Genomic DNA, 26379 nt, shown 5'->3' on the forward strand with positions numbered 1-26379 from the left:
TTGGTTTGGAAAGTTGCTGGATTAGCTCAATAAAACTACAGAAAATTATTTTTAGTACCAGTAGAAAAATGATAATGGAAAGTGCTCAGTGCTTCAGACAGATAATGCATTTGAGCATCAGCTGATAATGATTTGGCTGGAAATGAAAGACTCAAGGACATTATAATTTCGTTTGATACTGACAATTGGTTTGTCAAAAATAAACACCAATCTCTGAGAAACATTTGCTTTTCTTTAAGACTACAGCATTTTTCTCACAAATGCCGTGACTTAAACTACAGCCTTACAGTTCCTATGCAGCCAAAGCAGCCAACTCATCCCTTGCTTGATGTAATTGCTACACTAACGAATAGTCATATGACTGGCTGGTTCCGGGCCCAAAAACAACGGGTGGATTTTTGCTTGCAATAACTGCGTTCTAAGCCTGAAAGGCAGTGTGTAATTTTTCCTAAATAATATTACTTACTTGAATCATTTAAGCAATTAATGGGGATTAAGTTCAATTAAACATCATGTATACTGTAATTGTTGTCTGTGTCTGAAAGATTCACAAGAATAGGGAGAAGGTAAAGAGAAAAGAAATGCAAACAGATGGGCTGGTTGTCTTCAGGCTCATAACTTCAATGTTTGCTCAACAGATGAAAAGTAAAACAAAACCCCGAGCTCGGATTCCACTGAAAACCAAGCAAGCAATAACTAAGCTTTCTGTTTAGATTTCATCGTAATTCACATACACATCTGCTCTGTAGAGACAGCTCCACAAATAAACTGCATTTCCAGTGCTGTGTTGTTTCTGGTCTTTACTCATGTTGAATGCCGGGTGACCTAAAAACCAGGGCTTTCTGCTCCTTATGCTTCATTCTCTTTATCTTTGGATTTCCAGTGTACTCACAGGCACCAGGGATGTGTAAGGAGTTGTCAAAGAAGGAGCACTTGCAGAAGGAAGTGGAGTAGAAGCAGGAACAAATGTTTTTATATTTCATTATAAGAATAAATTACAAAAAAAATCACTTGACCGCCTCTTTGTTCATATTTGAGTTGCTACGAATTTGGATGATGAGCTAAATTTTTGCTAGTGGTGGTAACAGCCAAATCTGACTCAGTGTCGACTGGGTTTGGAAATACAGTAATGGGAGGGTGACTAGCCAGGAGCTGCAGATATATTGGGCTAGGCCCAGGAACTGCCCCAGCACAGCTGTATTGACACCAAAGCATCTTAGCCAGTCAGCCCTGCACTCAGTCCAAAGCCCTAGAGCTTCACTCTGATGCAGGCTGCCCAGAGAGGTTGCGGATACCCTGTTCAAGGCCAGGTTGGATGGGGCCCTGGACAGCCTGGTCTAGTTTTAAATGGGGAGGTTGGTGGCCTTGCCTGTGGTGGGTGGTTGGAGATTCATGGTTCTTGAGGTCCCTTCCAATGTGGGCCGTTCTGTGATTCTGGACCTCAGCTGCTTTTGTATTTCCTCCTCAGAAGCTCAAACACAGTTTGCAGTAACTACTGCCTAAGAAGACATGATGGAAATTTCTGATAATTTAGGATGATTCCATTTCTCACATTTTGTGCCAGACTGAAATGTTGCATTTTTCCTGCTCTTTTATCTAGCTACAGCAAGAATACAGGGCACTTTTAGAGTGCTATAAATGCTCTGAACTATGTCTGATTGTATATACCTCTGTGGGACATCCTCAGGCTTGTAAATACAAATGGAAAGATGTTTGAGCTGTTCCCCCAGCAAACTGCAGAGCTTCATATCCTTAGCTCGTGTGAGCTGAAGCACCCTAAACACCTCTACGTACAGTCTGATTTTACCCCCAAGCACTCAGGCACATGCACAGAGCTGTTTCCTATAGCCATAGCTGTTGTGACTTGCATAGTTTTAATGGTCACCAAAGCAACAAGAGTGATTGACTGACAACTGTGAAAGCAACTAGAAGTACAGCTCTTCCTCCATAAAAACGATCCTTCTTTACAGAAGATGATTTCTGAGAACAATTATTGTGCTTAACTAATGACTGCATCAATTAAGACGCTGTAATTCCCTTATAATTACGGTAAGACAAATTTAAGGCATGAAAATATAATCTGCATTCTTTGAAATGCTCCTGCTGTGAGCTATGCAACTAGATTTAGAGTATGCATCCGTACCCAAGAACTGAGGTCAAGTGGTGACCGTGATCTCAAATCTTTTCACTAAATACAAGCTGTACGTTCGCAGGTCTTAGAAGGGATTTGATTGCTCTGCTTTTCTTGCTGAAATACATCCAACCACAGCCAGCCGCTTGGTCTGTGGTACAAGCATGCCGTGCCTGCCGGTCCCTCCTGCTAATAACCACATATTAGACAGTCTGCCTCCTTGTCGTGGTTGAAGGTGTCTATGCCTTGCTTAGCAAGCTCTCCGAGGAAGGTGTCCAGCTGCTCGGGCTCGCTGTAAGCTAATGTGTGCAGGCAGCTGCTGTTGTCGGGGAAATAGGCGGATTCAGCTCCACTCACGGCCTTCTCCGAGGCTGGAAAGATCAAAGACAAAAGAAGCAGCTGAATTATGCAGCTAAACCCAGCTGTATTTATCCTGATTTTAAACAATCACCGGCATTCCCATCTTCCAGGCTAGAAGCTTCAACTTGCAATAAAAGTGACTGCAGAACTGTTTTTTTTTTTTTTTTTTAAGCCTTAGGAAATAAACTAGTAAATAAAATCTAGTAACAACAGGCAGTCAAGAGTAAAGTACTTTTAATGAAACATATAGGAGAAAGGTTGGTCTTTTCCTCTATGTGTGTGTGAATATTTATTTTTAAATTATGGCGATAGCAGATTCAGACAGCTGTTTTGGGTCGCAGACTGCTTGCTGGGAGCAGTGGAAGCACACTTAGAACCCTTGGGCTGCCACGTGACACGATAATACCGCTGGCTAGGAACAGCTGCTGGCTTTTATGGTGTGTACACACAGCGAGTGGTGCAGGTGGTGGCCAGTTCTGCTTTGGGTACAGTTGCAAGATAAATTGCAGTTTTGTGCTGCTGCCGCCAGTCCAGCTGGTCACACAATCACTGTGCCTTGCAGCGTTTGCGTCAAGATGCACCATCCCACAAACTTAATGGGTACAAGTGCTTTTTGCTAGTCCAAGCTTAAATAGCAGCGCTCACCAGTGCAGACCTTCCTGGTGGTGGTTTTAAAATAAGCAAGATTTTGGGATCTGTAGACCAGAGGCCAGTCCACCATCAGCTCTCACAGTCTCACATGTGCCAAGAAGGGTTTTCTTCTTTCTTTCCTCCTTTTTTCCCTCCCTGAGCCCCCCACACGCATGCTAAGATGTTTGAGGACTACTCACGTTCACAGACAGCCAGCGTCTGCCCTCCAGTCAGCTGAGTCGTCCAGGTAAACCCAGTGCTATTACCACAGGTTTCATACAGCCTGCTTCTTCTGAGGAACGAGAAATCGTAACCCTTGGGCAGAGAGATGGGACAAACACAACTCAGCCTGCATCACAGTAACCATAAGTGAAGAAAGATTAAGCCAGCAAAGATCAATACAAACACTACAACTTCTCGCTCTCATATAGGGGAAAAAAGTGCAATGAGGAAATAATGCACTGCACCATAATAAGCATCTGTAAATTAATGAATAAAGCCAGCAAGCTAGTAGCAGCAAACTGTGACTATTACCTTGTTGCACATGGGTTTGCAGTACTCAGTGCTGTCAATAGTGATGCACACCATCCCACCGTTCTTTGGGGCAATAGGCTGCGGGCACTGAGGTAGATGCTTGCAAACTTTCACGTGAGTTTAAAAAAAAAGGAAAGAAAAAGAAAGAAAAAAGAAGTGAAAATGGGTAGATGATTCTCTTCCCAAGCAAACTACATGCGTATTCATTGACCTGGTGCAGGTGATAACTTCCCCATTATCTGACTTGCGCAAAGCAGGCATTTTTGTTTGCTTAAAAGCATTTTTTTTTATTGTGGCAATGCCCAATTTTTCCATCACTTGTTGCTGTGAGAACGAAGTGCCTGGCAGCCGAAGTTATGCTTTAAAAGTGGGTCAAAGAGGACTTTGCATTCACAGCATCGACATTCAGCGCTGTTGGGGTTAGAACTAGCCAAGCATGTCCCAGAACAACAAGACTAAGGTGCCCACTCCCAGGCCCAGCACCACCGTGGGGCTTCCCTGCCTCCCAGATGCAGTGGCAAGCATCCCTGCTCTCTAGATTCTTGCTGTGATTCCTTTTCTTTTTAATTTTTTCCCTCAAAAAATGCAGGGACTTAGCTCATGCTGAATGCAGTTTAAAAATATAAATGTATCCTGTGGCATCTTTGCTGCTTCTTTGTTCAACACCCAAAAAAGAGAAGCGTGGCTGCAGTAGGGGCCTCACATTTGCCTTGCAAAGGTTGCAGAAGAGAAAGACTGTCCTTCAGTATCCAGATAAGGCGATTGAGTGAATCTCGTCCATCTTTTTTGGCCATTTCAGGAAGGCATGTTGAATATTTCTATGGAGTTAGAGGGAAAAAAATAATACATTGAGTAGGAAAAGCCTTGGAATAAATTTAAGAATAGATAGGGTTCTTCATTCTGGGACTGAGAAAACACGTCTTTGTAAACAGTTGTATGTACCTCCTTTCTGCATAATACGTTGGTTTGTTACTCCTGTTTCTGAATGCCAGCCTCTCACAGAGTTCCTCTGTGTGTAAGTAAACGTAGATATTTGTGAAATCACAGAATCACAGAATGGCTTGGGTTGGAAGGGACCTCAAGGATCACGAATCTCCAACCCCCCTGCCACAGGCAGGGCCACTAACCTCCCCATTTAATACTAGACCAGGCTGCCCTGGGCTCCATCCAACCTGGCCTTGAACACCTCCAGGGACAGGGTGAAAGTGTAAACAAAGAAGTATCTGTAGTTTTATCTAGAGGTTGCTCTATGTAAGTATGAATGTATCTTTCACTCCATATGTATGTGCCTATGCACATGTATGGATGAAGAAAAACTGTGGGAAACTCCACAAGTGACTGCCATCTCTATAATGGACCCCGGTTAGTATGCACTTAGACATAAGAAAAAGTCCAGCTCTCAGCCCTCTGTCTCAGCCCTCAGCACTTGTCAACAACGGGTAACTCAGCTTTCGGAGACATCAGTGGGCATAGGTCATACATACATTAAAAAAATACTCTTTCTACCATTTCTACCAAGGTTAACTGGCTGGTCACTCCATTGTGACATACTTATCCCGCAGAAGGTAAGGCACAAGTCACAAAGCAGAGGCTTTCAGTGGCTTTATTTGCATTTAAACTAATTAATGCTATTTAAGGGTTGAAAACATTGCACAAGAGATAAAAGAGATGGTTGTTTATCTGCAAGCTCCTCTGTGTATGCAGAGCAAAGTAGAACTGGAAATCACATGTATAAGGCCGTTTTTGATCAAAGACACAGCAGCAGGTCAATGCCTGTACTCATACTTTGCTCTTTCGTCTCCTCCCCTGCCACCATGTACAGGAGCACAGAATCACAGAAACACAGAATGGCTCGTGTTGGAAGGGACCTCAAGGATCATGAATCTCCAACCCCCCTGCCACAGAGCAGCTGAAGAAGACACCAGCAGAGCTCTCCCACAAGATCATCCTGCCTCATGTGCCTGCCCCACAGGGCCCTGTTGCCCCAACCACCAGCAGAAGGGGTCTGTGTAACTGCCCTGGTTTAGTCCTCTTACCTGAAATCTCTGAGTAATGTTATCTATGGTTGTACTGTCGCAGTCACTCTGACTGGCAAAAGCTCCAGTTTCAGACAAATCTGAAAGACATACAGAGATGTATATAGGTAGTTGGTTAATGAACACTTATGGCGCCCACGTAAACCCCAAAGTTCACAAAACGGTACTTGCTTATGAGAATCGTGCCACTGAACTGCAGTCTTAGTGCTGCCTTGTATACCTGAGGCAACTGGGTATTAAGTGGGTCTAAACTGCACAGTCAGCAACCTAATTGCATATTGGTGGCTACTCAAGGCTGCGTTCCCAAGTAGGATGTTTCCTTGCTGTAAAATTTTTAAGTCAATTTTTAAGTAATTATTATTCACATCAAAAAACAATATTACCTCACCTGAAAGAAACCCTGCTAAACTTACAAAAAACAGCATTCTCCAGAACGGGCAGGAGCCAAACGGCATTTTTGCTGCAGGAGATCAGGGGCTGGCTACCTGCTGCTGGTGGAGCCTGGAAGGTTAAATGCTGGAGCCAGACAGGCCGCTACATGTAAATAGGTGGCTGGTTGTTTGCACTGTGCTTGTCGCCAGCACCCGGTGTGGATGCAGTATTGCTTAACCTGCTGGGAAGCCACTGGGCAATCTGCAGAGCGCTTTGAGGAGGGTAAGGGGAGGGTCTTGTTACAGCACTGAGATGGGCTGGCTTTGGATTAATTACTGTTGTATTGTAAACATGGTTAGCAGGTGCTTTCCTGGTCTTGCTCTCTTCCTCTCTAACTCTATTGCTATATCCGTCTCCTGAGCTAGTGTCTGTCTGTCTCACGTGTGTACATTCATTTAGAAGGCATAATTATACTGAAGGACCTCAACCTTGTATCTCACTCTGAAAGAAAAAGCTCAGATAATGGCTAAATAGATTTGGATCGAGGGGCTGTGCGATGTTATCTGGTAGCATCCAGAGCTTAGCTACCTAGTAAGGAGGGCTTCCAGTTTCCATATGGTTTCCATTCCAGGTTATTTAATACAAACTAAACAAAGCAGAGACCCAGGCAGAAAAAAAAAAAACACAAAATCCTGAGAACATGAACCTGTTCTCCAAGTATACCGTATCAGTAGCATGGTATTTCTAGATGTAGTTTGCATGTTTTTAAATAGGTCCATGAACTTCACGCACTGTTACGTCCATTCACGGGAGATGCCAATTAATTAGCAAAATTACCACTCAAGTTTGATCATTTCTACCTTTTACCAGCAGATTACTTCAGTAATCCAGATACTGCTGACATGCTGGGAGTGACTGGCTGACTGCCCCATTTGCAGGGGTCAGGTCTCAGTGGCCAGCACTCTTACCTGTGCCAACCCCGTGGGCCCACCAGCTGCACATCCCAGCACCCCAAACATCAGCTCTGCTCTTTGACCTCTGAAAGTATGTAGCCAACCTACAGCTCACATTTTGTGCTTTACATCATCTATCCTAGGGAACGAACATGCTTTTTAAGAAAAAACAACCCCTCCATACACACCACCACCACCAAATTCCTTAATGCTTCTTCCTTTTACTGTTTGTGCAGCGCAGTTCTTTTTTTTTTTTCCTGCTGATATTTGTTTTGGTTGAGACACAGATGTTCTGCTTTCATGCCAGGTTGCAAAACATATTTATTTATGCAGCAGTCTTTCAGGTGTCTTTTTATTTATTTTGTTTCCTTGTTTGCTTCTCTTAGTTGCAGTATAACCCATTATGAGATCCTGAAGCTGTGATGCCAATGGCAGGGCCTCTGCTGTGCTGACAAAATGTGCTTTCTTGTCCTTCTCTTGGAGAGGTCTCAATAAAGGGACGCAGGTAACCGTAACACACTTCCACAAAATAGTTCTGTGTCAGCATGAACGGTGACAGCCTTCTTAATCATAAAAATAATCCCGTATACATTCCTGTAAGTTCATTAGCAAAACAATTTTTTTAATACCAAAAGCCAAAGTTTGTGTTTCTAGGCAGACCAATAGGACCAAACAGTTTACATTTTTGAGGCTTACACACACACAGCAATCTTGTTCCATGTGTGATCAGCAAGATGCAGCTGGGAAATCATTTTTGCCAATTATTTAAGGTACAAATGTACATTAAGATATTTGTCTGCTAAAATGTGTTCACGAGTCTAACGAAAGCCATTTATTAACGCTGTAAGGAGGTAGGATGCTACACACAAACCTGCTACCTATTCTGCTCAACTCACAGCTCACCTAGCACATTAGCATGATGAGTAAAGTGGAAAAGCTTCTGGCTTGAGCAGACGTAGTTTTGTTTGCGACAGACTGAAAGAAGAGAATAAATGACAGCTTTTCTTAAACAATCGTCACAGTCGGGCATTCTCCACCTCAACATCTGTTTGGGTGACAGTCTGCAATGAAAGTCAATCTGGAGAGAAATACGGGGTAGCAGGACTTGTCCAGGGGCAGACTATCTAACAGGCTGCTGTTTAAAGCTTAAAACTAGAGTTTAGTGACTCCTGGGGCCATATGCAAGTGAACCTTGTACCGTAGCATTAAGCTCGTCCTTGTTGCCTGTTGACAAACAAAACTTTTCACAGAGGATAAAGGTCCAACGTCCTCCTGAACTAAACAAGCCTGGGGTTAATTTGTGGTCCTTTGCAAACAATTTACTTACTCCGTTACTTTATAGAACAATATAAAGCAATAGCACAGCAACAACATCCTTGTCATCAGCTTCAATCACAGCTAACCCATCATACTCACCAGGTACCCAGAAATGGTACAAGGCAAAGCATCTCCAGCAGCAGTGAGGGTGCAGGTACCCAAATTTAGCAGCTCAGTACCCGCACAAATGCCGACGTGCTTCAACACAGACTTGCTCCCTCAGCTGCGGAGGGACGCACAGCCATCTAGTGGTTAGTTCTTTGATGAGAGACTGCTGGATAGGCCAGTGGTTCAAATTTTAACCACGTAGTAAATGTGTTTTTCTGATGTTCTGCAGTTATTTCTCTGCATTTTTTATTTTATTTCAAATTTAGATAAAATATAGTACGGTATGCAATAAGCCTAACATTTGGGAGCAAATATTGCTTTAGAGAATACTGTCAAGGGCAAACTTAAGAGTTTAATACCTGTTCAAGTTTCTATTAATGAGAAGGACTAAACAATAATCACGAACGCAGTGACATTTAAATTCATATCACAATTTCAAAAGCTATTAAAATTTAATCACGTTAATAAACAAAAATCCTACAAGAGTATTAGAGGCTAAGTGGAGAAGACCATTATATTGCAATGTTAGAAAACAGAGACACCCTCACATGCATGGTAGGAAAAAGCTTTTTATTGTATGATTGTTTTAGAGGAGAACACGTTTCAAAAACACAGGTAATTGAAACATAACAGTAACAGCACATACTCGGTGAAGAAGATTTAAATATTATGTATCTGGTAACATCTTCCACTAAAGAGGCCAAGATACAGTTACATGATATCCAGCCTTCTCCCATCAAAGCAACCCCCAGCTGTATGCAGTGCTAACTCCAGTAAGGAAATTGGACCCCAGAATTTCCCATTGTCTAATTAGAGGTAAGAGATCTACTGATCCTTAGTCATGTTGGGAAAGTCATCCATTCCTTTGCCCATGAAAGGTTTGAGGTTCAGCCATTGGTTTGAGTACCTGAGTCATCCTTGACCTTTATCAAAGGAACCAATGGAGCAGCAATAAAAAGTAAACTGTGTTTTGTTGTCTTACGTTGATTAAAAACAAGATTCTGTCTTGTATATTTTAGATAATGAAGAACACTGAGGGCTAAAAAAAAAAAATATCAATCTCCAAGAAAATATCCTTTCCTTTCTTTCCATTTAAAATCTAAAATTCCTTTGGTTGAATACAGAGCTGTCAAATTTGATTTTTGGAAGCATCCTCATCTTAGTGAACTTCTCTTCCTTTCTGTTTTTAAAGATAGATGGCAAGGGTCAAAACACAAGCTTTTTAGGCACCTCCCATGAGAATTCATTTCTTCCAAAGTGACCATAACATGCAGTCTTCTGGTAAATGGGCTTTTTTAGATCCAAATCCCTGTGTGAATAATTAAAATAAAATAAAATAAAATTCTTCACCGTATAATATTCATAGTATTCATCAATAAAATCTTGACATAGATATCCAGTTCATAACCTCCACCTAGGAAGCATACTCTGAAGATGTAAACGTATCAGTGATTGTGTCCAAATGTAAACTGAAGCACAGAATCACAGAATTCCAGATGAGGTCTCGCCAGGGCAGAATAGAGCCAGGGGAGCACCTCCCTGGACCTCCTGGCAATGCTCAGGATAATGTTCCCAAACCATACAGCTGACAACAAAACATACATGCGAACTCCCTTGGGGCTACAGAAGATGTTCTTATTACAGAGAATAATGAATTTTAATAGAAAAGAAGAAGTGCATGTCACTCATTTCATAAAATAAAACCTATTTCTATTTCATAGCAAAATAAGATAAGAAGATATTTTATATTGTAGCAGAAATTGTAAGTCTAAGCTTGAAACAGTGATGAAGCACCTGGTGGGAAGGCAGGGCCAACTCAAGGGAGCTCAGGTGCACTCAATGTAGCTAAGTGACCAGAAGGGCTGGAGACAGGATCCACCCCTTCCCAGCCATCATTTAAGGGTTGCTAGGGGGAAGCAAGGGCTTTTTGTTGGAGATCCCTATGTATCTGAAGTTTTCTAAAGGTAAGCAGCTTTTTTTCTTTGTTTCTGTAACAATCTCTGTCACGTTTCAGTATTTTCTCTTTTGTTGTAGCCTGGGGTTTTGCTATTATGTCTTTGCTGTGCTTTCTGTCATGTTATAGTTTTACATATATTAATTCTATTTAGTATATTTGGTCAGAGATAGAAAGTATGTGAAACTTGAAAACAACATCTGTCATTTTAAAATACACGGAATGCTGGTGCTACATGAAAGGTATCAGTTGCGTAGTCTGACAATAAGTCTCTTCAGAAGTGCATAGAACAACTCTCTGCTGGCTAGGTAGAATGGTTATCACACTGCAATATCTAACAGTTCTGCAAGAGTTCTAGGATGTAATCATTGAGGTGTTTCTGTATCGTTCTGTTTTCTTACCTGACAATGACTCCAGGCCGCAGATCGAAGTTTTTGTGCACAATGTCCAGCAGCTCTTTCTCTGATTTTTGGGAGGTTCCGTAAGTGAATAGTGAAATGGAGAGTGGTTGAGCTACTCCAATGGCATAAGAAACCTATGGAAGAAAATACACCATAGGTAACAAATAAACACAGTGCTTCAGTGGGCAAGTGTGCAAAAGATCCAGGTATTCATTCAAGACCCTTCTTAGGAAGACTATGCTGTGTGTTGGCACAATCTGTATTTGCAGAGAAAAATATCTTTGAAAACAGGGAAGTTTCTGGATAATGTTTTCCCCCGGTACCTGTGCTTGTCCCCATGACAGTAAGCATCAAATGGTTAAGCTCAGTGAATGTTTGGAAAAAACAGACAATAAAAGGGAAGCTAAGCAAGAAGGGCTAGGAGCTGTAATGTGTCTATCGCGAAGTCTTTCTACTCCCCCAGTCCATCACCAAGACAGCTTCTAGTACAGTGTCTTGTATGATGTTTATTTGAGGTAAAGCTGGAAAGGAACGAGCTCTTTGAAAAGAGCAGCGCCAAGAACAAACCATACCTGAACCAGAACGCGACGACAGAGGCCAGCTTTCACAAGAGACTTGGCCACCCAGCGGGCTGCATACGCAGCTGATCGGTCCACCTTTGTGTAGTCTTTGCCAGAGAAGGCACCACCTCCATGGGCTCCCCAACCGCCGTATGTATCCACGATGATCTTTCGACCAGTAACACCAGCATCACCCTGAATCAGTAAAAGAACTGTGCCACTTGACTAGGCATTTTATTATAACTCTGAAACAAGGCTATGCAGCCGTCAGAAGACTATTATGTATGAGGAAGTTCTCCAGTTGTGGATTGTTGTGTGATAGCTGAAGGGATGAACTCATCTCACTGTGTTGCAACAGAGGCTATAAGTGTTTTTTAAAGGCAGATTCATGAGACAACCCAGTCATGAATGGTGTTTGGTAGTCAGACAAAACATATCACACCTAGCTAGCTATGGTATCCAGTGCTTGTTTTGAAAGCATAGGACTAATAAGGGAACATAGGTTTAAAAGTGACTTAATTACAACATTCAAACTGAATGCAGAGTATTGCTTATAAAGTACGTGCCATGTTTGAACCACTGAGAGATTTTATGCTAGGTTAAAAATATACATATAAATAGATCAGTTTTTCATGCCTTTTGGACAAAATCTGAAGTTGTGTGACTAATATGTAAGATAGTTATTATTTATCACTGCAAGGTATGCCTATGTGACCTCGTATACCATTACATGGAGGCTGACACTCAACACTTCTGATGCAGTATCATTACAGAAACTGTTTTCTTCTATGTGCTAGAAGCACATGTCCAATTTCACATAATCTCTATATACACTTATTTAAACTGTACGCAGTGGGTATGGAAGAATAGGTGGTTAAAGCTACCTTGATTGCATACTTAGTAGTACTTGGGATTTTCATTCATTCTCAGTTTACAGATCTTTTCCTGGCTAGTTGTCTGACCCCAAACCTAATAAATGCTTAAACATTTGACATTCAGCCTTCACCTGTACGGGCAGGCTTGAAATTCTTTTTGTAGAGAACATCACGCTAGTAAAATTCAACTGCTGGAATGTTTGCATAGCAAACAAGTGGAAAGCCAAAGTTGTTCTTAGAAAGACTAAATGTAAACCTTTGAAAGAAAACCTTTGGCACTATTTTTCTCGTTCTGTTAAGAACTTAATATGAAGGAACCTTTTGGGTTTCTTAAAATTTGACTAAAACCTTAATTTCTGACAGCACAGATGGGTGCAGTGATAAGTCATTACACGCCATGTTGAGTTGACTGAGAAGAAAAGAAATGGACAGGTAAAAAGTATGCATAGAAGAACTTAGTTTTTTCAAGAGGCTGCAAGCTTGGAAATGAAGCCTGCAAAAGATGCCCTAAGGAAAGCTGTCATGTCCTCACATCACCATCAGGTGATGCTGTTGGGAAAACTGTGAGGCCAGCAAAAACAAGCGCAGAGCTCAAGCTATCACTAGACTTGGAAACAATGGGAAAATCCCAAGTGAGGTTTAGTTTTCATCCTTAGATAAACTGAGATGAAGTTTAAGACGGACTTCCTTAGCTTGCTTTGTTAAAAACAAAACTTACTGGTACCTGGAAAGCTGAAGATGGAACAGATGGGGAAATGTTTATTTTTTTTATTGCCACAAGGCAATCATAAATTGCACAAGCCCACTGATGATAGCAATTGGCTGCAGACATGCAAGCGGACTGACCCGTACTAAGTAAGCTTATCCTTGTATGTGCAAACATAAAAAGAAAAATACAGTTTCCAACAACTAATTTCTGGTTGGCTTACGAGTAGTAAAACTACATTTTTAAATGGGTGCAGTTGAGTGCACACCTCAAAATGTTGTGTGTGTGGTTGTCATCTTAGCTTGTAGCTATGATTGCTACACAGGTTGATTTTTCTCTAGTTGCAGTTGAGTCCATTTCTCTGTAGTCTAAAGCATCAACAGTATGCTATTATAGTGATATGATTGATTCAGCTATGCAAAAATACTGTGCAACAATGATTAACTTCAGTGCTTTCCTGCCTGTTCTATGGCACTAATGTCAAGACATAGAGCCACAGAAATACCTCTGGCAAATTGCAGTAAATGAGTGAATTTGAATGATAACAATCACAGAAGTTCTTGGAGTTGATGCAAATTTAAATGTAATTTCAGGAAGAGACGTTGAAATTTTGCTGTGATAAAGGCTAAAACTTAGTGCATGCACCGTGATCTCAAAAATCTCAGTCCTACAGAGTGTGAAATATCTTTCTGACTTATACAAGTGTGAGATTAAATTATCCCTCCTAGTTCCTATGTTGTCTAGATAAAGCAAAAGCAACATAAGCTTTCTCACCAGAACAGCCTGTCATAGAATCATAGAATAGCCTGGGTTGAAAAGAACCAGAATGACCATCTAGTTTCAATCCCCCTGCTGTGTGTAGGGTCGCCAACCACCAGACCAGGCTGTCCAAAGCCACATCCAGCCTGGCCTTGAATGTCTTCAAGGATGGGCATCCACAAGCTCCTTGCGAGCAGATTTTGAGAACAGATGAGCACCTCAGCTCTCACTGGTGTGGGACAGAACTATATAGGTCTGAGGATCACATTCATTGTAAAAGATGTAAACCTACTGTTGTCCATCTCTCTGTGTGGTATGCTTTCCATGAGAACGGTTTGTTTGTCTCATACAGCATTGGATTCAGGTCTAAGAGACCCAGAGCTGGGCTTGTATGTTTGATATTAAATTTGACTCAGCTTATCTGCCTAAGTTACAACACAGAGAATGATGCAACCATGCCTTCACAGCTTACTTTGGAATACAGCACGTGAAACCCTGAGTGCCTCTCCCACCTACAGCCACAGTTAGAACTTCCACTAGACAGCTTATTTCTCACAACTTAGAGTGGATGTGCCAGGCTAGCTGAGCATCTCTGTTTAAGTGCACAAACACTGGGGATGGCAAGCTGATAGAAGCATCGAAATAAATGCAAACCTGAGGCCCTCCAATAACAAAACGTCCACTAGGCTGAAGGTGATAAATAGTTCTCTCATCCAAGTATTTTGCAGGGACGACGGCTTTAATCACGCGATCCTTCAGGGTTTTGCGCATATTCTCCAGCGAAATGGTTTCATCGTGCTGTACTGAGATCACAATGGTATGAACACGCACTGGTATGACTGCTCCATTTTGCTGAATGTACTGAACAGTGACCTGAGCAAAGCAGGGAGAAGGGAATAAACAACAAAAAACATTTATTCACTAGTGCTTCTAGCAGTCTGATACAAGATAACCGTTTTCGAACAGACAAGGAGGCTATCATAAGCAGTGGAAAACTCTTTCCCTGCTAATTGTAGCTTATTCAGTAGCAGCGTTGGTACTTTGAGTGCCTCTTTTTTCTTTGAAAATTTATAACATTTTAGAGGGGTAAAATGGGATGATTTTCAAGGACTATCGGTAACTGATTGGATTGCTACTCATTGGATTGCTACCCTGTTGGAGAAGGAGAGAAACCAGAATGACAGCAACTTTTACCTGTGTCTTGGAGTCAGGCCTCAGCCAAGGAAGCTCCCCGCTGCGCCTCAGCTCTGCTAACCTGGCGTTCAGTTTATGAGCAAGAATAATTGTTAGAGGCATGCATTCCTCTGTTTCATCCGTTGCATAACCAAACATCAAACCCTACAGGAGGAGAGAAGAGACTTCAATCACTGTTAAAAAGCACCACAACTGAAGGCAATGAGATTTCATCTGAAACAAAGAGCAAACAGCACCCTCAGGTTTACTTTCTCCTATTTCGCGTCGCAATCTAAGAAGCCTAAATTCAGATCAGGTTCCAACATGCTACAGTAAAATGAGAAACAAACCACGTTCCAAGGATTTTTTGCACAAGTCCTGAAAGTTTACATGTTGAGTTGGAAACCCAGACAAAAATGGCAAAGCTTGGGTGAAAAAAAATCACTGAAAAAAAAAGATCTGTCTGAGCGAAACAATTTCAGGATGACTCTGTCACACAAAAGGTGTTTTTAGTACTCTGTGTAGACTGTAGAGGCTTAGACTGACACTTACTCATACTCTGACTTTTCAGAGGAATGCAATTTGAATGCTACGAAAAAGAAGTACAATTCAACAGCTAAGGCACCTGAGTCAGATCTGCACTGCTGCATAGCACGCCTCTAGTCACTCTTATATTATTTTCAGCCCCAGTCCCTGTGTCACATTACCATTTGTTAAGTAGAGTCAGTAGCGTTTTCTTTCTCCTCAAGCAGCGTATGTTGTGATACAAAAATGACTAGTTGCTATTAAGATACAATGGGGAAGGAGACCACACAAGTGCTAAAGGAAGTCAGAAATCTTTTTGTCTTTTGTAGTCCTTTGTCCCCATGACAGCATAAAAGCATTTTAATTTTTGTCCTCAAGGTATTTTTTTTTAACAATATTAGCTTGGCTCCTGGACTCTGATATCCCCATTTATGGTTCTCAACAGCATCGTTATAAACTAGATATTACTACTAATGATAACTACTGTAAATGTTAAACTCATTCATACAGGCATCCGTCAGATTATGGAGTTTTTACGTTAACATTTTTCTCCTGGGAACACGCTGTAATTATCTACGCATGTTATTTAGCTCACAGAAATGGAGCTTGGACAACTTTAATTATGTGGAATACCTATTATAATAAAACAGATCTCTGCCTCTGGGAAATAAGGGAGAATTAAAAGTACTCTGGCATATTTGCCTTCATTTTACTAATGCTGCAGACAGTTGAAACATTGCCTAATTTTTTGCTGCGTAAAATCTCAAGAGCTTTGCAAAAGTGCTAAGGTCCTTTGTTTATTTCATCTTACAAAACAAGCCTGGCTGCAAGATGAATGGTCAGAGGCATTGGAGCCAGTCAACAAAAATACAAGAAAAGTAAGCAAAAACCTTTGTGAGGATCTACAGACTGCATCCTCACTGCTACAAACTGACAGAACTCTCCTGGCTTGTGGATAATAAAATCCAGCAAAAAGCCTGCCTGTAAAGAACTTCTAACTGTCACAATAGGGCTATGGTATTTATTCTGGGCTAGACCGAGCTAGAAGTGTGCAAATCTTCAGCTGGATTTGGTTTTAGAAAACACAGTTGTCAGATGAGCTAAGCTCTTTCCGTTCAGATGTTTTGGGTATATCAGGTGTGATGTCACATCTACCTGATCTCCAGCACCAACGTCCTCTTCATCCCTGTGTAAATGAACTCCCTGGGCAATATCAGGTGATTGCTGTTCCAGTGCCACTAAAACATTGCAAGTCTTGTAGTCAAAACCTAGTTGGGAAAAAGAAAAGAATAGTGACCAAAATTTTTTTTTGTCTGTCACAGTTGTGTGGAGCCAGGAATTGGACTCAATAGTCAGTAATACAGAACCAGAGAACAGAAATTTCATTCTGAAGGAGATAACACATTCAGTGTTCATAGTCTAACTGCTATTTCTTAATAAATGTTTGTCAATAGACCTTCATTTTGTGGCAGAGGTGGTAGGTTAGGCAGGATTGCCTTCATTGATTGTTACTGTTTGTTTTCTCTTGCATTGGCACCCTGAGTTAGGAACAGCTAACTGGAGATAAGTGGTTAAAAAAAAAAAGTAAATGATAAGCCTCTCCCAGACAAACAGTATTAAAAACCTGTGTATAAATTCCTGTGAGCTGATGTTTTTAGCAGTTGAAGAACTTGCTTTCTGATATACATGTAATACATGCAAAGCAGTATTAGTTGTGTACCTAAATCTCTCGTAGCAGTTCATGTGAGAGGAAAAAACGGATTTGAGTCTCACAGAAAATCTGGAAATGGGAGATGACTTTACATTACATTCCAAGACCAAAAGGAAAACTTAAAAAAGAAATTCAAAGACTTATATGCAACTGTAGCAAAGTTTTCCACCTTTCCCTAGGGTATATTAAGAATAATTTGTATTTCTCCAAATTTAGCATTTCCTAGAAGTGTAAATACTGCTTAGCTACATTCAGTTAATAAATCACATATTTATGTCCATATGCATATGATCCACTTGAAGAATCCTCATCACCCTCTTTTAAATAGGCGATAAAGAGATGAAAAACGTATGTCAGTATGCAATTATTTTATCTTTACCTTTACTTCCATTTAGCAACTGTTTTTCACTGCATCTACCCTTATAATTTTGGCAGTTAAAATGAAAATCTGAGTTATGAACTAATAGATTAACCAGTATATTCTGAGAATCCTGTTGCTGTGTCGTGATGGAGGCAACCTGCAGATGTGCTGCTATGATACTCTCCTACAACAATCTCCCTGGGAATTACATAGCTTTAAAAGCATTGCAGCTAACAACAGTTTTTAAATAAAAGCCTAGGAAAGGTACAATTATTGTAATTGGAGTATCTGTATCATATTAAGAAATTAGTGGCAAATCCAGCAGTGGAATATGTCTGGTGTATACATCGTTTTTTGTCATTTCTACAAGACACAAATCTTGGGACTGCATGCTCCTCATTAGTTCTGTGTGCTTTGCGCAGTGAGAGTCTCCCAGTAATTCTGGATGCCACCGTAGTACATGTATGTAATAATAAACCTAAGTTTTATCTTTCCTATTTTCCTCACCAAGACGCATCTACCAGCTTGCCACATAGCAGATTCAAGTTCTCACAAGTTTACGTTAGCGGTAGATTCTGTGGATCAGGTTCACAGTTCAAAGTATATTCTGCCCACTCCTTTTCAGTTTTAACAAACATACAATGTTTTTTTTTCTACTTACTGGGATAAAGCCAGAAAGTGTTTCACGTAGCACCACGTTAAGGAGCTTTCACACAGGACATTGAGTTTTTATCAGGCTTGCTAAAGCCCACGTAAAGAAGTGCTAACAGACCTGGTTTGCAGTTGCCTACTGCTTGCTCTTCAAGGATTTCAGGAGTTTTTCCACCAACCTTTAGCTGAGTCATCATAGCCAATGTGCCTAATTGCATCTCGGACAACTCTCTGGTAATCCACAATAGCATGAGATGTGATTTCCCCACAGAGCAACACCATTCCTGTTTTACATACCGTCTCTGAAAACAGAGATGAAAACGGCATTACAGTAGCAGAATAACCAGCCCAATAAGACAAACAACTATGTTTGTGGTTATGGCGTTTTAGAAAAATCTGCCAGGTATATACCATCTTAGTTTTTTTTATGCATATTTTTTGCAATATTTACCTCTTTCTACAACCAATTTCTTTCACCACATGTGTGAAAGCATGAAAAAGTCCATTATGTCCAACTGAAAAACGTAAAAGTCAAGCATGCAGCATAACAGAGTTATATGTAGAGATGTTCAGAGAAACGTAGTATTAAACCAGGATTTCTTTGTCCACTTAATCATTCCAAGACACACAATGAGGTTAAATAATTCTCATCAGTGACCAACTGTTCTGAGAACATGCGTACAGCCCAAGGAGAAAGACTTTGAAGCTGAGGTTTAGTTAGAAGAATTGAGAAAATTAGCTGAGGAATGATGGTACAACTCTTTGTGAAGAGATAATAAGCAGTTATGGGGACTAAGACTTGAAAATTAGTACTTTATTAAACATAATAAATGTACTGTTTAGAAAGGCATTCAAATATTGAATGATGAAATCCCGTGTATTTCTCCTCAGAATATTCAGTCCACGCAGAAAATTGACTATCCCACCCTTCTGGAAGTTGCTCCTTACTGCTGCTTCAGCCTTTATAAGAACTTCTGCTGTTTCTCCTCATCTCTCCCTCTCTTGGAGGCTATATTCTTCACACAGTTTTTGAGAGTGAAATGATTTAGCATGTGACACCAAGCTCTTTGACAACATATTAACACTAAAAGAACGGTGGCTGAAAGCAATATAACAAATGACTTACCACAAGCAACTTTGGCATTTGGATCCTGTTTAAGATGGGCATCTAGTACGGCATCGCTGATTTGATCACAGATTTTATCTGCAAGACATTAATTGTTTTTTTAAACATTTAAACTATCAATTAACTGTTGTTCGAAACAGGAATTTTGATACAGAACAGACTCTTTGCATCTGTTTGGATAGACAGGAATTCTTGCATTGCTTATTATTGAAGTATTTAAGCAAACTAGGTAGAAAGTCACGTGAAACATCATGAAAGCGAGACCAATAGATAGATCAAACAAGGAATGTACTTACTAGTCATAAACTAATACTACTTATAACTTCAAATCAATAAGTGTGTTATGCATAGAGTTCTGTTATGAGTTACCTGAGAGGCTAAGAGGTTTTACTCCCTGCCTCTTCTCCTCTGCCACAACCATTGCAGCACGCAGTCCACAGCAGCAGTATGATAAAAAGGTGATATTCTACCACTAACTTCCATTTTCCCAGCAGAAAGTTAGAATGTGCCTGAATAAGGCCGCTGATAAAGCCTGATGAAGACTTTAGATCGCAGATGAGATAACTAATATGCCAGTGTTACTGCACGTATTAATCGCTTCAGTATGAAGAGAATGAATACAAAAGATGATCAGTAAAGGTAAGCTGCATTTGAACATTCTGCCTCTCATTAATGGAGCATTATTACTAAATTTGGGATAATTATTACCAAACAGGAATCAGACACTATTCTTGTAATTTATTTAGAAGTCCGAATGAGCATTGCTTAGGGACAAAGGTAGCAGGGCTTTGATTAAAATGCTTGCTCTCTTCAAATTTTCCTTTTTTTACTAGACAATAAAGCCATATTTTCAAGCATTAAAGCAAAAATGATAGATGAAAACACTTGTTTTTTAATACCTAGGTGCGACAACAGAGTAACTGAGACAGGATGACCTTCTTAGTGCAGGTCCAGAGCCCTGCAGCAAACTCCAAGTAATTAAGAAACCTGTAAAATTTTCACCACAGAAAGTTTATATGGCAGGAAAAACCTTTCTCCCTGTTCTTGTCCCACATGAAGCATATCTTCATCTGCATTAGATGACAATGTCCCATATCAGTTAAGACTCCTTGTATGTGAAATAGTGCTTATTGAATGCAGTCTTCCTAAAAAAATTGAGAAGAACGCAAATAATCCCTATGGCTAATTCATTTTCATTTCACTTAGCAGCACCCAGCCAGTGCAAAAAGCTTTACACACATTTTGCAGGCTGAAATTAATTTCTGAACTAGAACTCCCCTGAAACGTCTCAAGAGATCATCAGTTATAATAGGCGGACTGAGAAAAATGTCTCAAAATCAGGAAAAAATTATCTTGCAGGATGAAATCATTCAAGCTCAATTCAGTTCTGAAAGGCTGAAGGAAAGGTAAGCTACCTCAGGAAATCCTAGTGGGTATTGGATGGGGCTCTTAAATCCTGAAGGCTAATATGCTGAGATGAGTTTCTGTCCAATGGACAACAATGTGAGTAGATTTGACAGCTGGAGATTAGAGAAAGGCAGATAAAGACTGAAAAAGTCAAATCTTAAGAGTAAGGAGCCACTGAAGCCGTTCATATAGAGCTGCGTAATATGCATGGTTCCTTCAAGACTCTGGTTAAAAAATTGAATATCTTCTTAAAAGGTAGGAATGGAATTCAACCACGGTTTGTTTAGTGGCTTGTTTGAAGACTTGTTGTATGAAACTTCATTACCTGTGTAAAATTTCTACCAGAAATCCCCTCTGATGCACGTGAGAATTTTAATCATTGAAAAAATCAATTAGAATAATTTATCATACCATGCCGATGGTCTGATTTCGGATTAAAGTAGGTCGAGACAAAACATTTTGGTAGTTTGTTCAAAAATGGATGGCTGGAGCAAGAACCAACACTCCTAGTGCAGTTAGGTACTTTCATTGACACACACAGAGGCAGCCATCACGATTCGAATGAGAAATCAAGCAGGATGATCAGCTGCTTAACACATATGTCTATTAGTAAAGGTCTCTAATGTAAAATAAAACCCGGCATTTCTATTTTTAGTGATGCTTAGCAGGCTTTGTGCGCTTTTCATTCTGTTATTTAAATTTATCGTCTCAACTGTCACAGCTCTCTTAGAGCTGCTGAATGTGGCAGAATATGTTTGTGAATTTTTTTTTTTTTAAATTTTAAATGTGAATTGCTATCCAGTAAGATACATACTGCAAAAACTATGTCTAGCCTAAGGATTTCTTGACTGAACAGGAAGATATTGGATAACTGTGAATTCTTATCTAGAAATACAATCACGCCACGGAGCCAGCCTTGTGGCAGAGATGCCAACTAGCCATAGAAACAGCTTTTGATAGCTATAAAAGGGATGAATGGGTCTGATGATAAACCCTACTGAAATGTTAAGTTTCCAAATTGTAAAGTAAAGAAGGTGTTCAACAGCAAAGGTGATCTCCATTGATTGGGAGGATCTCCGAGGGGTTTTGCATAGTTGACTAGAAGTTTATTATGTAAATCTAGACTACATTAACAGCACAACAGTTATAAGTGCTATCTCCTTAAAAAAGAAATGCTCTGTAACTGAAGACAGTTCTCAGGACCCTCCATACATTCATCAGAAATAAAACCTACGAACAGCAACAACCAGAACTTTAATTCAAGAAGCTTCACCCTTTGAAACTGCAAACAGGTACTACCACACTTCTAGCTTTAATCATGCAGTAAATATCATAAACATCAAACATTTCAAAAGGTAAGGTTCATTTTCTTAAAAACCTGTGATCGTCAAAATAACTGTGGGTAGCACAAGTTTTAATATACCTTATTTATGTCAACAGCACTCGAAGGTGAAATTATGCATTCAAAATACGGTAAACTGAGCAATTCTCAGGATCTTTTTGTGAAAAATTAAAAGTTCATAACATGGATTCTTATCTTGAGCACGTCACTGAAAAATGAGCTTTCTACCAAAATTTCTTTGATTGGAAAGACTTTGAATAGCTGAATTTCACTGTTTTTCCTTCCTTAAAAGACTCTTGAGGAGTACTCGTTGAAAACAGCAGCCACACTTCAGTGTTAACACTGCTGCACTGTTAAAACAGCTTTTCTTACGTGTTCTCTTGTTCAGTACACAGTTTACTGAATTATTACATCAGACGTGTGAGCATCAGCTGACTGGAATGATCTGCACTTTCTGATTTTTGGAGGGAAGGGGTTTGGGGGTTGATTTTTCTTCTGTGAATATTCACGTGAACATTTTTTTAATATGGTTGAGAGTGCTTTTAGCAAGTGTTTTCTCTCATATTTTTAATACTTACTGCAAAGCTGAATGACATTCTGTGTGCAGACAAATCCACCTGGTGCCGTGCCAGAATGGGGAAGGAATTAATTCTAAGTAGTTTGGCACCTGTAAGACATCGTGGGTCAGAGTAACACACAGTGCCTTTCAAAGCGCAATGAAACCATTGTGCAGCACAGACACTCTTCTCCTGGATGAAGAGAGAACCTATTCTATCAGAGAGGTTGGACTAGATGATCTTCAGAGGTCCCTTCCAACCCTTACAGTTCTGTGAAGCAAAGTGAGGAAATGACAAAAAACAGCTAAGAAAAGAAAAATCTGTTATTCATGTGCTTTTATTACATCAGAAAGGAGGTGGTTACATGTAAGCCTGCAGAAAGTTTGGAATTTGCCCCGCTAAATACCAGGATTAAAGACCTTCTGGGAGGGAGTTCAAAACTTTCTGCTCAAATCATTTTGAAGAAGTTGGTCTGAGAAGATGGGATAAACAGACTTCTTTGGATTTCTTTGGGGAACATATCTAATGCCTATGTATATTAATCACTGCCAGCTATTTACTTACTTCTACAGAAACTTAGGCTTCTTAATTACACACAGCTCCAAAGCACTGCACAGATACAAGGCTGCTGTCTTTATACACAAATAAGTAAGCATGTAATTTCTTCTGGTTTGTTTATCGTGAAGGTATATATGAGAGCATTCAACTCAACTAATATAATCAGAACAACTCAGATTTCTACCAGACAAGGATCTGGTTCAGGATCTTCACATAATGCCTTTGAGCAAAATTATGCTACTACATGCAGAAAGGAAGTAATCAGGAACATGCAAATTATCCACTGATAGCAAACAGAGGTACTCAAAGCTCCTAATAAATTTCTAGCACTACTGATGACATAATCAAGAGCCCAACTACAGCTTCGAACACTGGCCCCAGTTTTAAGAAACAATCAAGATTTTCCTGGGTGACAAAAAGCTAATGGTATATCCTCACGTCTAGAGTAAAACCACAGACAGGGAAAACGTCGTTTGGACAGGCTGTAAAAGTCAGTTTGCTATTAGAAACTAAGACCTCTTGCTGAGACCAATAAGACCTATTGCTGGACTGTGATCAGGAACACCCAGGGTTATTTACTGTTATCCTGTTATACTTGATCTGGAAAATCTGGATATTTCTTTTCCCATAGGTGTATATCAAAATGTATATTTTTTTTAGGAAAATACACCACCGAAAATTAGAGTAAATGTCAATGTCAACTTTACACTCTCTCCTCTACAACAAAGCTCTTTGGGTGTATGCAGCTCAGAGTACCCAGTGATCCAGCAGTCTCTGGTGGATGAGACGATGTTCACAAATCTCACTGGTGGTAACGTTTTGCCAAAGGCCTGGCAGGTATTTCAGAGATGGACAACATTCACAGGACTTAAAAGAAGACCCAGGGGAGTTTTTGGAAATAAAGAAGAAAATGTAAGTGACAACTGAAACCTGGGTCATATTCTAACACAGGAACCAAGACAAAAAGGGATCTGATAAAGAAAAGAAGCTGAGGGACAAATAAAAACCTGAGGACTGAGCTGAACTATTTATCTTCCTATTCTGAGACTTACCTGTTACAACCTCAAAGAGATTAAAAAATGATCAGAATAGCATCAGTTGTGACCTGTCATCTTCAGAAAAATCACTGTCAATTTAAGCTCACCTTATAGCATGCTATTTTTCATATGCAACTATGTTGTTCTGTGGTTGCTGGATGTAATTATACACAAATTTGAGATGGACTTACGGCCGAAGGACTGAATATGGTTGTCATTTTCTGATGGTGTTACATCAGAAAGAACTCCAACTTGCTTAACCTGAAATTGACAGCAATGGACTCAATTGCATCAGCCACAGACTTGACCTGCACTAATAAGTTAATATTATAGAGGTGTATCAGTATTACAGACGTTATATTCTCACTGCTGACCTTTATGTTCTCTATGTTATCCCACCCGTTTACGATATAATCACAAGATAAAAAAAACACCTTGCTATAGCAAAAAGTACGTGATGCCACACCGCCTTCTAAAACAAACATGCTTTTCAGGACATCAAACAGTCTGTTGTCCCTTGGACTCGTTTGACATAAAGTACGTGTTTTGGGCAGATGACCATTTGTTTCCAATAAAATTGAACTTATCTCTATTTTAAAGACCATGCATACATTTTAGCAAATATCTGCCCACTGTTTGCTTAAGCAATTCCATATATTGCATTAATACCCAGATAACGAAATGGGAGAAAGCATGCCAGCAACTTTGACGTGTTCAGATGCAGGGACCACTGATTTTTCAAGTCTTTAAAATAGACTGCTTATGGGTGACAGTTTTAGAGCACAGCCTACATGCAAGACAGTTCCACAGTGCCCATCAGGATATGGAATTTGAGAGGCGAGCTATGTACTCTTATCCATATGTGAAACTTGAGCCTATCAGAGGTACAGTAATGCCTACACGGTAATAAAAAAGCAAATAAGATGAAAAGGAAGGAGTAGCAAGAAGGAACCCCACTCCCCTCCACAGGGTAACACACCCAGCAAAGGCACAAAAACTCCTGTTAGAAGAACTCGAGTTGCAGCGGTTCTGTAGTCTATATGGAAAAGTCCAATGGAAATAACGTAAAAAGCACCGTGTTAAACAGACTTTCTATAATAACACTAATAGCAGATTCGTTCTTCTTTGGACTTTTAAAATCATTTTCATTGAAAGTATTTTTTCTTTAATGCGTTTGCCATCGTGGCTTCTTACCTGGATGTCCTTCTCCTACTGACTCTGATGTGAACATGAAAGCTCCTTCATCATCCAGCGTGTGATCGCATAAACCATCCACTGGCCCATTCATGGCTGTGATGCTTTTCCTGATGGATTATTTTATGGCTGAAGATTTCTGCCTTTAGTGCCTTCTGTTAAAACTGAAGGTTCTTTCTGAGCAGGACTGCCACTGCGTTCACTCACTACCTGTAACACTAACTCTGAATTTTAGTCTGTGAAATCAGCATGGGCTTGTGTCTGTGTGTACATGCAAGGAGTACGCATGTGCCTGAAGTCTGTATCCCTACCTAGCCTGATCTGTCAGTCTCTGGGCTGCTCCTATATATGGAAAAGTGAAAGTGCCTAGAAAATCATGTGAGGAAAATGGAAGAGCCCATTTCTTGGCAGGGGAGTTAGTTAATTTGGGGATATTTCACTAATTAACTCAGTTCTTGGAAACACTCTGGATTCAACCCATGCAAGATTAAGTATCGTAGGAATTCAAATGAGCGTGAAGTAATCCAGGAGTACTGGTGACGGTTCAGTTCAGCTGCTTCTCCAGTTTGCCTCTCCCCTTACTCTGGGACCCGTGCTGTGTTTCCAACCGTGTGTTGTGGTTTCACAGGGATAGATTAAAAAAGGGTAAATGCATGCCTTTCGTAGAAAAGACTGGAAGAAGTTTGTTCTGCATTCTGTAACTGTATTTTCCTTTTCCTTTTTCACCTCTGGAAAAGAAGAATTCTCTCCTGAAATATTTTTTTCATTTTCATTCATTACTCCTGTGCGTTTGAGACGTGAAACATTCGATAAGATACAGCACATGACAAATTTCTCATTTACGCAGAGCTCTTCCTTTGCTCTCCTTTTCATCTGCCTTCTCTCCTATTAAGATCCATCTTAATTCTTCTCTTGAATAATACTCTCACGTTACATTCTGTGACCCTTAGAAATAGACTGACTGCCTCGGCTGAGAACTCAGTACTCAGTTCCACTACCAAAAATGACTTCAGTCAGATGGCTACAATCTGGGATATGTCG

The 26379-nt window shown here is 40.2% G+C and overlaps 2 protein-coding genes across 2 annotated transcripts; both read right to left on the reverse strand.

Moving 5' to 3' along the window:
- Nucleotides 1-2062: 2062 nt before the first annotated feature.
- On the reverse strand, nt 2063-6310 carry LOC149916981 (uncharacterized). The gene is made up of 6 exons (XM_090144752.1): nt 6080-6310; nt 5692-5771; nt 4359-4473; nt 3656-3762; nt 3322-3436; nt 2063-2502 (listed from the first exon to the last, which is right to left on the reverse strand). Exons 1-6 carry the CDS (start codon nt 6144-6146, stop codon nt 2321-2323), a joined length of 666 nt encoding a protein of 221 aa, XP_090000878.1. The 5' UTR covers nt 6147-6310; the 3' UTR covers nt 2063-2320.
- A 2711-nt stretch (nt 6311-9021) lies between these two features.
- Nucleotides 9022-25671, reverse strand: MAT1A (methionine adenosyltransferase 1A). Its single transcript, XM_031602493.2, has 9 exons — nt 25339-25671; nt 19244-19321; nt 18297-18419; nt 16550-16662; nt 14891-15034; nt 14351-14569; nt 11369-11551; nt 10797-10930; nt 9022-9750 (listed from the first exon to the last, which is right to left on the reverse strand). Exons 1-9 carry the CDS (start codon nt 25430-25432, stop codon nt 9648-9650), a joined length of 1191 nt encoding a protein of 396 aa, XP_031458353.1. The 5' UTR covers nt 25433-25671; the 3' UTR covers nt 9022-9647.
- Between the last annotated feature and the right edge of the window lie 708 nt (nt 25672-26379).

Source organism: Phasianus colchicus, chromosome 8 (genome assembly GCF_987193195.1).
Source record: "Phasianus colchicus chromosome 8, bPhaCol1.hap1.1, whole genome shotgun sequence".
Taxonomy (NCBI): domain Eukaryota; kingdom Metazoa; phylum Chordata; class Aves; order Galliformes; family Phasianidae; genus Phasianus; species Phasianus colchicus.

Bases quoted from the DNA above. Each gene is read 5' to 3' on its own strand.
- LOC149916981 (XM_090144752.1), bottom strand. From the start codon at position 6,146: ATGCCGTTTGGCTCCTGCCCGTTCTGGAGAATGCTGTTTTTTGTAAGT. The intron at 3,763-4,358 runs GTGAGGCCCCTA...CTCACGTGAAAG, and splicing joins GCAACCTTTGCAAGGCAAAT to TTTGCAAGCATCTACCTCAG. The intron at 3,437-3,655 runs GTAATAGTCACA...TCTCTGCCCAAG, and splicing joins GCAAACCCATGTGCAACAAG to GGTTACGATTTCTCGTTCCT.
- MAT1A (XM_031602493.2), bottom strand. From the start codon at position 25,432: ATGAATGGGCCAGTGGATGGTTTATGCGATCACACGCTGGATGATGAA. The intron at 18,420-19,243 runs GTAAGTCATTTG...CTCTGTTTTCAG, and splicing joins AAATGCCAAAGTTGCTTGTG to AGACGGTATGTAAAACAGGA. The intron at 14,570-14,890 runs GTAAAAGTTGCT...TGCTTTGCTCAG, and splicing joins GGCCTGACTCCAAGACACAG to GTCACTGTTCAGTACATTCA.